Genomic DNA, 14,371 nt, shown 5'->3' with positions numbered 1-14,371 from the left:
CTCTCAGTCTCTCTGCCTGGGAGGTAACAGAAATGTTGCAAGATTAAGCACTCTGTATCTCACTTAAGATAAGAACTTATTCATCTAAGGAAGACATGGTCACAGTTATCTCCTACCAGGTAATCTCAGGAGCCAAGAATGCAAAGCTTCAAGTAGTGTGGGAATGATCCCATTTCAGCCACAACAGAAACAATGTAAGCCATGCACACTCACATAAGGATGCTTATTAGGAGGGCAAAATGGAAAGTGTGGCTGAGACAGCAGTCAGGATGGCAGGGGAGGGATTTGCAAAATAAAGGTCTTGTTTATGCAGATGACCCTGCAGTGAAGGGTCTAGCAATCTTTGCCCACCAGGAACTTATTAGCAATTCAAAATAATCTGTAATATGCCTATAATATACAAATATTTGCTTCCAAATATACAAATATCAGTCAGTAGATAGCTGTGGTCACTGCAGCACGAGCAGGGGGTTGTTCTTTTCATGAGGATCAACGTAACTTTTGGGAGCATGATGCAAAATATGATGACAGGCAAGGAAGGGATGCTCTAACTAGGAGGAACAGTGGCATCATCTCCACTGTGCGTTGTCTGGTGTTGAACCCAGCACAACTGCGAGGTCAACCAAAGATGTAAGTGTAAGTTGTTACTGGTGATGTCATACACAATGTTGGTGAATCAGAATTCTGGTCTGCCACCAAACATCACACTGTCATACAGAAGTGACCAGAGAGATGCTGCAGGTGGCTCCTGCGAGCACCACTGTGGCACCTTGGATTAGTAGATGTTGCTACTACATTTCTTCTGGGACGTCGAGTCCCCTCAGCCCTGCTACATCAGTTTGTACACTCCCTGCACCCCTAATCTAAGTAGTTTTCACACTCTTCTGAGGTACCAAACATGTGAGCCCTGCACAGCCCTCTGTGGGTTTATGGTTAGGTGTGGACTCCCTCGCCCACACTCAAAGTTAGGTAAAAGCAAGCCAGTTGAGATCTGAATGTCAAGTATTTGCTCAGATTTAACAACATGGGCACAGCCCTGGGCCACTCTAGCTACACAGATTCCAGAAGTGGGTGGCATCCTTTTGGCTTGGAAAGCAAGTGAGGCAAATATGTGTCTGTCTACACCTGTCCTGGTCAATATATTTAAGTCATCAGTGTCATTATTAGGAAGATAAGATAAGTGCAGAAAGTAGGAAGGTCCTCCTACAACATCTAATCTGGCTCTTTCATTGTGCATATCAATGTATATATGATTACATCCCCAAATATATAAAATATAGCAAATTTATCAAACTCCACCCGAAAATAATCTAGGATATGTTTGCATGCTCTGTTCCTAATGGGGCAGCACTCAGAGTGTCCTGATCTGATGGTGATGAACTGTCTAATCCCAATGCTGAATCATTAATGACTAATATAGACACTCTTTCTTTTACCAATATTGTCATTCAATTCAAATACCTTTTCTCACTCTGAGGTGTTAATCCAATACATGTATAGACAACAGTTGTGTCCCTTATCCAACTGCCTCTGTCATCCCCTCCTGCCATTCCTACTCTGATAGTTTTCAACTTCTGGTCCATATCTCACAGTCTTGCTGTTGACTGATGGCTTAATGCTCTGTTCACTTGATCTGCTTGAGTCAGAGTATGAATCTCTCTGGCACAGAGGGGAAGCTCAGATTTTCTCCCATCAGTTCCCTCCTTCACCTGGAAATAATTTTGTTTCCTGTTCTGTGTCATAGTCTCATGTACAGCCTCATTGCTCTGCCTTAGGCTTCACTTCTAAACTATCTCAATCTATCTTCCTCTCCTCTGTTGCAACTGGCTTCCCTAATTTTGTCTTTTGCCATTCCATCATCTGCCTGCTTTTCCACAACCCTTCCCATTACTGCAAATTAATTTCTCAATTTTATTCTTCTCTGTTAATATTTTTTTTTTTTTGGCCACAGCATCCTTCTTCCTCTCTTACCCTTCAGCTTCTTTTCCTAGATTCCAGCCTTAAAGAAAGGATAAAAATCCTAAGACTTCCTTCTACAAATTGCTACACAAACCGCCCCTGCTGTTGTTTGTTTTGGACAGGTAGAGAGCATTGCTTGCAAGAGTAGTTTTGCCTTTGGTCTTCTCTGTTACAGTCTTTCACAAGAAGCTGAATGTGTATAGTCACACTCAGTAGCTTTGAGTGAAACCAACAGCAACCACCTCCTGACACATTTGAAGGGAAACAGCCCTAGGCATTCACCTACTGCAATCTAAACTATCCCAGTATCTTGCAGACCTGAACAAAACCAATCTTACTTTCTTTCTCATCCTACTTCCTGTTGTCATCTTCTCAGCATGCTAAGAAAAGTATACTAAGAAAGCACACTTCTTTCTTTCCACCAATCTCATTTCTGGCTGATGTGAGAAGCCTAGCAGAGAAGACAAAGCAAGATGGTAGAGAGCATGATTCTTCAGTCATCGTATGCCTAGGAAACACACTTTGTCCTGCTGATCTCCTGATTTTTTTTTACTTCTGCAGGTAACTTGTTTCTACTGTCCTGCCTGAGATCCCTCTTTCAAAGGAAATTCTTTCATTAATTAATTTGACCATGTCTAGACCAAGTGTTTTCCTATCTTACAGTGAAATGTTATCCCTTCTTTACATTCTGAAATATGTTTTAGTTTACTGGGGGCTCATCAAATGTAGTTTGTTACCTAGATAGTTCAATAAAAACAAAAATAAACTGTTTTATGCTCTCCATAAAATGAGATGAGGCAGAATAACAATAAAAATTAATGTTTTTTTTTTTTTTTTTTGCTGAAGCAGATTATTTGTCATGTTCTTGTCTTTGTTACATCCACCTCAAAAAGTAGACAGAAGATACAAAATCCTGCAAAGGGAGCTGAACTTTGTTCTCTTGGACACAGCTCAGGAGAAACCAAAAAAGTGTTTGTGACCACTCTTGCAAACAACTATAACTTCTAAGGAGGAGTGGGAATTAATCTTGTTTAGGTCCTTGCATTCTCAAAATACGACTGTATCTCATAACATGCTAATCCTCTTCTGGGGCAGACCTTCACATCTGACTGTAAAACAATGAAAGGAACAAAGGCACAAATGGAAATCTTCAGGATTTAGGCCCAGCTGAGTAAGCAGCTCTTGGTATTTCTGATGCAACTGTGAAAAAGTCTGATAACAGATCAACAACCTTCTCCAACTTCAGAAATATGGTAACCCACATATGAAGCACACAGGCTTAAAAAACCTTTCCTTTCTGGAGATCCAAACATTTCACAATACTTAACCACAGTTTTAAAAATATAAGGCACAATAAGTGACTTATGATTGCTCCTCCCCTTTCCACAAAGATAAGTAAATTGCCTCTGCCCCAGATGTAGTCAACAGCATTAACCAATGTACTGTTAGGTACCAAGCTAGTGAGAGTACAACAGCATCACCAGTATTGACAAGAAGAGACCTCTTCATTTGAAATCCAAGCCAGGGGCCACAATGTGCTGAGGGTTCCAGGGACAAATTATAATGTGCACACAGCTTGCATTGCATCTTGCACTGCATGACACCTACCTGTTCCCATCAGCCTGTCCTCTGGAGAGCCTGGACAGCCCCAGGGAACACAGTCTCCTCAGGGAAACACACCTGTTTAGTGACTCCCATTTTTCATCAAGTCTTTCAAATACAGTAATTTTTTTACTATAGAACAGCTCACAAAACTCACAAAGCACCAGAAAAAAAATCTCTTGTTTGGTTTCATACAGGGCTCAAGTACAGTCTCCTTAAACACTGCAGCTCCCCTTCCATGATCTCCAAGGCTATGCTGCAACTTCCCTGGGATATCCATAATCTACTGAGTTACAAGGTAGAGATATGGTAGGATGATATATGTGTTGACTGCAAGACTAATGTGTTTGGAGTACCAAGCCTGCTGTCAGATGCTAAGGCTGATAGCAGGCTGAGTGCCTTTAAATCCTGTTTGACAGCTTTCTGAAATCTGTATTGGAGTTATTTGTGAAGGAAACAATTGGCTGTTGGAGATAGATTGAATCACAAAGCCATAGGATGGTTTGGGTTGGAGAGAACCTTAAAGATCAACTAGTTCCTATTTCCCTGCACTGGCAGGGACACCTTCCACTAGACCAGGTTGCTCAAAGCGCCATCTGACCTGCCCTTGAACACTTCCAGGGACAGGGCAGCCACAACTGCCCTGGGCAGACTGTGCCAGTGACTCACCACAATCACGGGAAAGAATTTCTTCCTAATGTCTAACCTAAATCTACCCTTATGCAGCTTAAAACCATTAAAGCCCTCGTAAAAATGCCCTCCCCAGCTTTCCTGTAGCCCTTTCAGGTACTGGAAGGTGGCTATAAGATCTCCCTGGAGCCTTCTCTTCTCCAGGCTGAATAACCCTGACTCTCTCAGCCTGTTTTCATAGGAGAGATGCTCCAGCTCTCTGATCATCTCCATTGCCCTCCTCTGGACTCTGTTCAGGAGCTCCATCTCCTTCTTGTTTTGGGGACTCCAGAACTGGACACAACACTGGAGGTGAGGTTTCACCAGAGCAGAGTAGAGGGGGAAAACCTTTACCTGCTGACCCTGCTTCTTTTGATGCAGTCCAGGACACAGTTGGCTTTCTGGGCTCCAAGCCCATTGCCAGCTCCTGTTGAGCTTCTCATCAATCAACATCCCCACATCCTTCTCCTCAGGGATGTTCTAAATCTATTCTCCACACAGCTTGTAACCATGTTCAGGATTGCCCCAACCCAGCTGCAGGTCTTTGCATGTGGCCTTGTTGAACTTCATGAGGTTGGCACAGGCCCACCTCTCAAGTCTGTCAAGGCCTATCTGGATGGCATCCCTTCCCTCCAGTGTGTTGACCAGACCACACAGCTTGGTGTTGTCAGTGAACTTGCTGAGGGTGCACTCAATTCCATTGTCCTTGTTGCTGACAAAAATCTCAAGCAGTGTCAGTCCCAATACTGACCCCTGAGGAATGCCACTCATCACGGTCTCCACTTGGACATTGAGCCATTGACTGCAACTCTTTGAGTGCACCATCCAGCCAATTCCTGAGTGGTTAATCTGTCAAGTCCACATCTCTCCAATTCAGAGACAAGGATGTTGATCAGGACAGTGTCTAATGCTTTGCACAAGTCCAGGTAGATTTCATCAGTTGCTCCTCCTCCCTTTTTCATCAACACTGTAATTTCAGAATAGAAGGCCACTGAATTGGTCAAGCACGATTTGCCCCTAGTGAAGCCATGTTTACTGTCACCAAACACCTCCTTCTTTTCCCTGTGCCTTAGCACAGTTTTCAGGAGTATACGCTCCATGATCTTGCCAGGTGCAGAGGTGAGAGTGACTGGTCTGTAGTTCCCTGGGTCTTATTTTTTTCCCCTTTTGAAGATAGGGGTTGTGTTTCCCCTTTTTGAGTCAGTGGGAACTTCACTGGACTGCCATAAGATATGATGGACAGTGGCTTAGGAAGTTCACCTTCCAGTTCTCTCAGGACCTGTGAATGTATCTCATCAGGTTTCATGGACTTCTGAACCTTCAGGTTCCTTAGATGGTCTCAAGCCTGACCTACCCCTGTTGTGGGTGGTTCTTTTCAGTACCTGAAGGGGGCTTAATAGAAAGATCAAATAGACCTTTTACTAGTGCAATAGGATGAAGGGTAATGGTTTTAAACTGAGGGTAAACTTAGACTAAATGTAAGGAAAATAAAAATATGGTGAGGTTAGTGAAACACTGGAACAAGTTTCCCAGAGAGATGGTAGATGCCCCATCCCTGGAAACATTCAAGGTCAGACTGTATGGGGTTCTGAGAAACCTGGTCTACTTGGAGATGTTCCTGTTCATTGCAGAGGGGTTCGACTAGATGACCTTTAAAGGTCCCTTCCAACCCACCCATTCTATGATTCATTCTCCCATTCTCTGTCTTTGCCTTTTAGTCCCAGCCTTCATGTTGATTTTCTGCACACCAAGTTAATAGAATCTGTTGCTTAAAGTCTTCTTGTAGTACCATCATTATTACTGGGTTTGGGATTTTTAACTATTGAAGATTTCTGTTTGGATACACAGTTTCCCACAGGATTGCCTGTGTTTGGACTGAGCAGGTACAACACAGTGACTGAAACAGACTAAGATGAAAAATACTGAATCCAAATCCAAGCAGACACGTAGAGCTCACAAACACTGAGATTAGAGCCTGGGTGCTTACTGTCACTGTTCCCTGGCAATGCTGGGGTTGAACATGGGGGAACAAAGGGCTCCTTTCTTCCGGATGCAATTGCCTGGGACAAAATAGACACAGTGTAGGAGTTGCTACCACACATTTTTCTGTGAACAATGGATTACAGTCTCTCTACTGCCACTCATTCAGTCACATTAAAACGGCATCGAGCTGAATTTCTCTGCATATCAGACTAGTCAGTAACAAACCCACAAAATGTCCCTCCTGTGTTTTTCCTCTAACAAGCTGGTAGGGCAAACTGCAGCTGTATTGTATTTTGTGGAATTGATAGTTCTTTCTTTGGCAGGAGTTTATTGCATAAACATATGGAAAAATCTGCACTGGGACCTTCCAGTTAAGCACATGTGACAATATCTGTGGCACAGTTCCTACCAACAGCATAGAAGAGTTTTAAGGAATAAATCTTTTAGGGTCTGCTCCTGCCAGGGACTTAATTCTATGTCTCTGGGAAATGCTGAGAACAGGCAACTCTAACTCCTACAGAGTCACTACTAATTGAACCAACTTCCCATACATAAGTCATCGAGTGAGTTATCAAGCAGGCAAGTCTCGCTCTGTGATTCCTACCACCTACCCTCTCACCTTTGACATCCACTGAAATTCTAAAATAAGTAGCCATCTAGATTTAGAGAAACAAATCCTGGGAGTATAAATTCTTTCTCTTTTCCCATCCTTCCTGTGTCAGCCTGGGCATGTAAACCCCGTCACTTCAATCTTCTTGTAGCTACACTACGTAAAATGTCCTTATTTCTAGCTGGACCCAGACAAAAGCCCTTACAAAAGTCTAGAATCAAGGCTCTTCACTAATGCCTGCTGAAATTAACCTGGCCTAGGGGCTGCTTCCAGCAGTCAGATTTAGCTTGACCAGCAGCAGAAGTAGAGGTGAGAAATAGAGATACAACTATGGTGAGATTTAATTTTTAGAGAACTCCCAGTAGAATGAATATGGTTCTTTTCTCGTTTGAGAAAAATGTTGCACAGAAAGAAAACCTGCAACAGTTTCGATGAAAGCAGTGAGCCCTGTTGGTAAGTCATTTAATAATTAACTAGACAAAGCTCTTGACAGCTCACGGTAGGAAATAATTCTGATTCAAAAAAGGGTGGAGAGAACAATCTGGCAGATACATATTTCAACATATGTATTGCATCTCATCAAGTAAATCTTTATTGTTCCCTGCCACCTAATGGTGTACAAGAAAAATTACAAATCACTAAGACATTCCTCAAGTTACGCTATTTCTATCAGATTTTAATATATTTATTTAAATATAAAAAAGATCAAGGTTATGGGTAAAAATGTGAATTTCTGTTACTATAACTGGCTTTCAGTGAAGCCCACGCTACCTAATTTAGTATAAATTCTGAGTGCTAGTGAAGCTGTGTTTCTGCATTCAATACCTGTGCTGCCTATGGGTGCCTCTGAAAACCTTCTACAAGACATTCTACACACCTAAATTACATTTAGGCAGAAGTTGTCAGGTATCTGCTTGAAACAATGCTTTATATAAAAATTGGAAAGAACCAAAAAAACAACATTGCCACAACCAAGTTGTTTTTTTGAATGAAGCACAAAAATTTCAAACCAAACTTAGATACATATGAATTACCCAAATGTTGAGCTTTTCATCCACCAGTACCCCCAGGTCCTTCTCCACAGGACTGCTCTTGATCCCTTCATCCCCCAGCCTGTATTGGCACTGGGGATTGCTCTGAACCATATGCAGGAACTTGCACTTGGCCTTGTTGAATCTCATGAGGTTCACATAGGCCCACTTCTCTAGCTTGTCCAGGTCCCTCTGGTGTGACAGCTACACCAGACAGCTTGGTGCCACTTCCAAACTTGCTAAGGACATACTCAATCCTACTGTCTATATAACTGATGGAGATATTCAAGAGCACTGGTCCCAGTACAGACCCCTGAGGGATACTATTTGTCACCAGTCTCCATCTGGACATTAAGTCATTGACCACTACCCTCTGGATGTGATCATCCAGCCAAAAGCTAATCCACCAAACAGTCCACCCATCAAATCCATATCTCTCCCATTTAGAGAGAAGGACAACTGATGCATAGACATTGATGTCTCCATACTTAAAATTTGTCTAAATTTTACAGTTGTGTGGCAGGAATATGACTTTTATTTGTTCACTTGCTGTTCACAAATTCTGTATATTCAATTTACAGAAATTACTATTAAAATTATGGGGTGAGATTTACTATTTTTGTAACTGATCACAGCTCCCACTCTGATCAGCAGCCCAAGGCCAGTCTGTGGCAAGGAGAACTGACTCTCAAACACTTAAGGAAACCTGGGGAACGTATTGCTTGGTACATGGTTATCTCTTGAGTAGTAACTGCTGGTGGCAGGCAGAACACTGGAAATCTGTAAGAACTCATGTGACCCAAAGGTGATTTCTTAGATCACATGACCATTACTTAAAGGCAACTACATTGTGTACAACCATTTCTTCTGACAAAAGGTAATTCATGGAGAGTGGATTTTTTCTGTTGCCTTTTGTAACACACTTCTACCTGTACATGTGATATGGTTTAGAGTTCATAATCTAAATCTCAGTCAATGCTATCCGTTTCAATAAAATAAGTATATAGTCCTTTAATAAAAAATGATAGCAACAAAAATACATAATTTTGCTTCAGTTTTACTTAGAGAGGACAAAATACTTCATTAAACAGATATGGGAACAACACTGCTCATGGGGAATGACTAATCAAGGGGAAACAAGCAAGGCTTTGGCTCAGTGGGTTCCTGGCTTAAGCTGATCCATCATACCTTCTTATTCTCCCTTTTTTTACTTCCACTGAACATGAACATAGTTTAAGAAGACATCATAACTGACCAGTCTACTGCAGTAGATTACAGAAATATCATAGAGGCATTCCAGCCTGTTTATATGATCTGTTGGATGGATACATTTTATCCCAAGAATCTTGAGTAAAGGACTTGTTATATTTGTTTTTTGAACACTGCTTATGATGTCAGCTGTATATACATATGAAGAATCCATCTTTCCAGTAATTTCTGAATGATATTGACTGAGATTTTTGGGCATAATTTCCTGATCAGTCAAATAGCAATTTGCACTTATTAGTTAACAACAACTGATATTTTAGAACTGGAAGGTATTAATATTATTATTTTGGTATGACCTCACTCAGTACTTTTGGCATCAAGATCATAACTTTTGTTTGAGCTATAGTACATCTTCTACAAGGAAATCTAATTGCTATTTGAAGAATGGAAGTGATGAGAATCCATCTTGTTCTAAGGTAAATTGTTTCTACATTTCATTATCCTCAAGATAAAAACGTGGTCCTTATTCCTCATACAAACTTTATTTCATTATGGGTTTTTTTTTGCATTAGAATTATGAGCTGTCAACTATTGGAAATAATTTCCCTGTTCAGGTATTTCTAGATTGAGTCACAGTAGAAAATAGAGTTAAACATCCTCTGTGGTTTCAAAGCAATTAAAACTGATTGAATTAAACAGAGAAGTGTGGGATTCTCTTCTGGTAATTATGAAACATTGAAACATCTTATAAAAAAGCTGAATATTGTCTCTGTGAATAGACACCCCTGTTTCTAGCATTGCTCAATGTTACTCATAATTAAAAAATACGATTGTCTTTAGCTTTAGTGTGATTGTTCTGGTGAAGTGTTTAAAAACCTAAAAAGCAATTGGGGATGAAAGCCACAGTTACTATTCTGGACTAAGTGGGAAGCACTGTGTTAACAGGGAGGTGGGTAATACAGCAGAAGGAACTGGATGATTTCTGAACCTATGTGCAAACAAGTACAAAACTCCTCCATTGAAAATTCTTTTCCATTTTCTCCTGCTCTCTGCCAGACTACAACTTGGCTGGTTCCAGATGCAGTGCTCCTGGTCTGCTTTTTATCAAAGTTTAAAATAATAATTGCTAAACTGCAAAATGGTCTCTGGCATTTATGCTACCTGAGATTAAATAATTCACTTCTAGTTCCCTTTGGTCAAAACCATTGCTGCTCTGCTCTTGCTCAGTTTGTCCTACCTGCTCCTGGTGATAAGACTATCCTTTCTGCTCACATGGGTAACCTCTACAGGACTTAGAATAAAAACAGACAGGCCAAAAGTTACATCTCCTTTCCACAGCACACTTAAGAAAACAATTCCTCAGTTATAGGTATCCAGAAAAGAGATTACGCTCCCTCACCAGCAAAATAACCCATTTGTCTGAGTGAGGGTGTAGGGACAGGGAAGAAAACAGCTTCAAAGTACCAAAAAAATTACAGATGAAGAAGAATGAAGTAAATCATAGTTAGGGTAGGAGGAAGACAGAAGACAACAAGGGAAGCAAGAAAAAAGCTGTAAGTGCAAAGACGTATTGGAGTGGCAAGACTGCTTACTAGCAGCTCCTGTAAGAGGGAGTGAATCAGCTACATGACTGTTGGAGAGAAAATGTTACAAAATTCCTTCAGTGAACCACAGAGCAGTGAGGAAAACTTTCAGCAACACTGCAGCATGAGAGACAAAAATTGATGAGAAAACAACAGTGAAACTACGCTTGAAGGAATGCAATGGAAATCATCTGGATGCCTCATCATCTACAAAGATGTAATTTAAATAAAGAAGCACCTACTGGGAAACATGATGAGCTCAGAAGGAGGCTACAGTTCAGCTGCAAGTTATGTCCAAATTTTGAGGGATGTTGGAGTAGAATAGTAGACATGGAGCCATATGCTCATCACAGAGTCCAATATCCACAGTTTGCTCACAATTAGATCCATGTCAATCAGAGGTAACAATGTGGACTTCAAAGGAGCTACATCTGATTAATGCTGGCATAAGTACGGGCATAATGTGATCCATGTCAGTAGGGTCTGCAGTCATCATCAGATCCTCATTAGTTACTCTTTGTGATTATTCAGAAATAATAGTAATGATTGCCTGAGTTTTTTAATAGTTGTCAACAACACAAAATATGCACATGATGACTAATCCACACAGATGGGAAATGTGGCTGATTTCAGTCTTAAAAGTCTGGTGTATAGATTTAACAGAAGTGGCCCTAAGTGAGTGAACAACTTCCAAATGAGAAAGTTGTCTTCAAAACACAATTGATGTTGCTGGAAAATCATAACACATACCAGGAACAATGTGGATATAATTATTATTGTTGGACAACCTTGACAGGCTTGAGAAGTGGGTCCATGCAAACTGCATAAGGTTTAACAAGGCCAAGCGGAAGGTCTGGCACGAGTTGGGGCAATCCCAAGCACAAGTACAGGATGGGCAGAGAGTGGATTTAAAGCAGCCGTTAGGAGGACTTGGGGTGCTGGTTGATGAGAAGCTCAACACGAGCTGGCAAAGTGTGCTTGCATCTCAGAAGGCCAACTGTATTCTGGGCTCCATCAGAAGAAGTGTGGCCAGCAGGTCAAAGGAAGTGATTCTCCCTCTCTACTCTGCTCTGGTGAGACCTCACCTGGAGTACTGTGTCCATTTCTGGAGCCCTTACCACAAGGATTACATGGAGCTGTTGGAGTGAACCCAGAGGAGGGCAATGGAGATGATCAGAGGGCTGGAGCACCCTCTCCTGTGAAGACAGACTGAGAGAGTTGGGGTGGTTCAGCCTGGAGAGGGGAAGGCTCCAGGGAGGCCTTGTAGCAGCCTTCTAGTACCTGAAGGGGCTACAGGAAAGCTGGGGAGGGATTTATTAGTAGTAGTGAGAGGATGAGGTGTAATGCCTTTAATCTGGAACAGGGTAGATTAGGTATTAGGAAGAAATTTTTTGGTGCAAGGGTGGTGAGAAACTGGCACAGGTTGCCCAAAGAAGTTGTTGATGTCCCTTCCCTGGAAGTGTTCAGGGTCAGGTTGGATGGGGCTCTGAGCAGCTGGGTCTAGTGGGAGGTGTCCCTGCCCATGCAGAGGGGTTGGAACTTCTAAGGTCCCTTCCAGCCCAAACCACTCCATGATTCTGTGTTTCTATATGGAGGAAGGAAGGCTGCGAAAGTTGGGCAAGAAGATTCACCTGAGTGACGGCAGCATCTGGAGAACCAACGTGAGGTGGTCACTTCGGGAACATTGGAAAGCATGTTTTATGAAACCTGACAAGGAAAATGCATACATATGAAAGACCAGAATTTCACTTGCTAAAAAAAGTCATGTAATGAAAGTATGTGCAAGAGCGGCTCGAAAAAAGCCCTTGGACAAGAATTAAAAATAAGGGGGACTCGGCGAGTGGTTGGATGTGCAGCTGAGAAGCAGGTTTGAGAGACGCAGGGAACAGTGAATACCTGCAGGCGTCTCTATCAATTATTTTTATCCTTCCAGACAGTCTGCTGGGAAAGGATTTGAGGACTTCAACACATTCGTTCAGTATTTCACGATGCTGGGACGGCAACCTGAAAATCCCAGCGGAAGACAAGAAATAACGGTGAATTAATCGCCGAGGGGAAGCCTTTTGCTGGAAGCACAGCTGCGGCAGCATTTGGCGCTCGCCGAGGCGCCCTGCGCCCGGCACACCGTTACCGGCAGCACGGACGAGGCGGGGACAGCACCCCGGGGCCCTTCTCGGGCACGGGGCGGCCGGCGGGCAGGGAGCAGCGGCGCCGAGGGGCGCGAACGGCGGCTCGGGAGGGCGGCACCAGCCCCGCCCCCCACCCGCCCGGCAACGGCCGCTAACGGCCGCTAACGGCCGCCGCGCACGCGCCCCGCCCCTTCCCGCCCGCCGAGCGCGTAGCCCCGCCCCCCCTCCGCCCGCCTCCTGCGCACGCGCAGTAACTCCTGCCCCGCCCGCCCCGCCCTCCCCTCCACCCACCGCAGAGCGGCTCCTGATTGGTCCGGCTCCGCCCGCCGCGGGCCACTCAGGAAGCCCGCCCGGGACCCCGCCCCTCCGGCACGCGCGGCGGGCCCGGGGCTGCGCGGCGATGGCGGCGCTGGGGCGGGCGCTGCGCGGGGCCCGCGCCCCCGGGGCGGCAGCGGCGGCAGCAGCGGTACCGGTACCGGTACCAGGGCGCTGCCGGGGCGGGCTCTGGGGCCGCCTGCCCACCCTGACGGCCGCCACACGCCGGTCCGCGGCCCACTTCGCTTTCCAGCCGGACCCGGCGCCCAGCGCGTACGGTGAGAGCGGAGCCGGGCCGGGGTCCGGCCTCACGCTGCTGCCGGGTCCGCCCCGGGCGGTGGCTTCGCCTGGGAGCGTTTCCCCCCTCGGTGTTCCGCGAAGGGCTGGGGCGGCGGGCGGTGAGGGCCCCGTGGGTCGCAGGCGGGGGCAGCGGTGCTGCCGGCCTCGGCGGTGCCGCTCGGGACGGGCTGGTGAAGTGTCTTTGGGCAGCCGGTGCGGTCCTTGCAGTAGGCCTAGATGTCATCTCTCAGACCTGCACGCCCTTCCCCTGCCCCTCCTGTTTCCGTGGTAAAGCTTCTAGCAGTAACTTCATGACTTAATGCATCCGTCCCTGTCTTTTTACTGTATGCTGAAGTCATGAATGTGATAATAAACCTGTGATTAATAAAGACTGCTGTCTGGCGAAAAGCTGGAGGTTATCCTCGTGATCACACGGTGGAGAGTAAACACAAATCAGATGGAAATTAACAGCTCAGGACAAACGTTTTTTTTTCTGACTTTGTTCTTGAGATGCATCCAGACAAATGACTAGTGCTGAGTTCTGCTGGAAGAAACTTCCCAGCTTCTGCCCATGTGGGGCAGGCCAGTTTTTGTTGCCATTCACTAATAGAAAACTAGTTCCTTATGTTTTAAAGCTCACTTTGAAATTCTCTGAAAAATAGTGAAAGTCAAGTCATGCCAACACCAATCCTGATATTGGTAAGATAATGCTTCTCTAACTCCATGGTTCATATCTGAAGGGCACAATTAGTTTCTCCTTTCCCATGAGGGCTGAAACAGGGGCCTTTATTATAAGCAAGAGTAGCAGGTCAGAACAGTGTCAGTAGCTTCTGACAGTTGCTTAATAGGAATGTATTTGTATCAAATACTGCAAGGATTGTATATTGGAGAAAAGATAACCTAATGTGGATAACTTAGGAAAGAGAGAAACACCTACTATTCCCCAGATTTCCTTCTGCTGAATTTGAACATGTTGTAGCTTTCATGTAGTTTGAACATTTT

At 44.2% G+C, this 14,371-nt stretch overlaps 1 protein-coding gene across 2 annotated transcripts in view; it reads left to right on the top strand.

Moving 5' to 3' along the window:
- Nucleotides 1-13,138: 13,138 nt before the first annotated feature.
- BCKDHB (branched chain keto acid dehydrogenase E1 subunit beta) overlaps nt 13,139-14,371 on the top strand; it is a 156,910-nt gene continuing 155,677 nt past the window's right edge. The window contains exon 1 of one of the 2 annotated variants that reach the window (XM_051616000.1): nt 13,139-13,368. In XM_051616000.1, the coding sequence (XP_051471960.1) occupies nt 13,176-13,368 (193 nt within the window). In that variant the 5' untranslated portion in view covers nt 13,139-13,175. The remainder of the gene's footprint in view (nt 13,369-14,371) is intronic. The other variant, XM_051615999.1, reaches the window with a different exon arrangement.

The sequence above is a fragment of the Apus apus genome, chromosome 3 (genome assembly GCF_020740795.1).
Source record: "Apus apus isolate bApuApu2 chromosome 3, bApuApu2.pri.cur, whole genome shotgun sequence".
NCBI classification, from domain to species: Eukaryota; Metazoa; Chordata; class Aves; order Apodiformes; family Apodidae; genus Apus; species Apus apus.
Note: the sequence above shows the minus strand (reverse complement) of the source record. Positions and strands in the feature narration are given on the sequence as shown.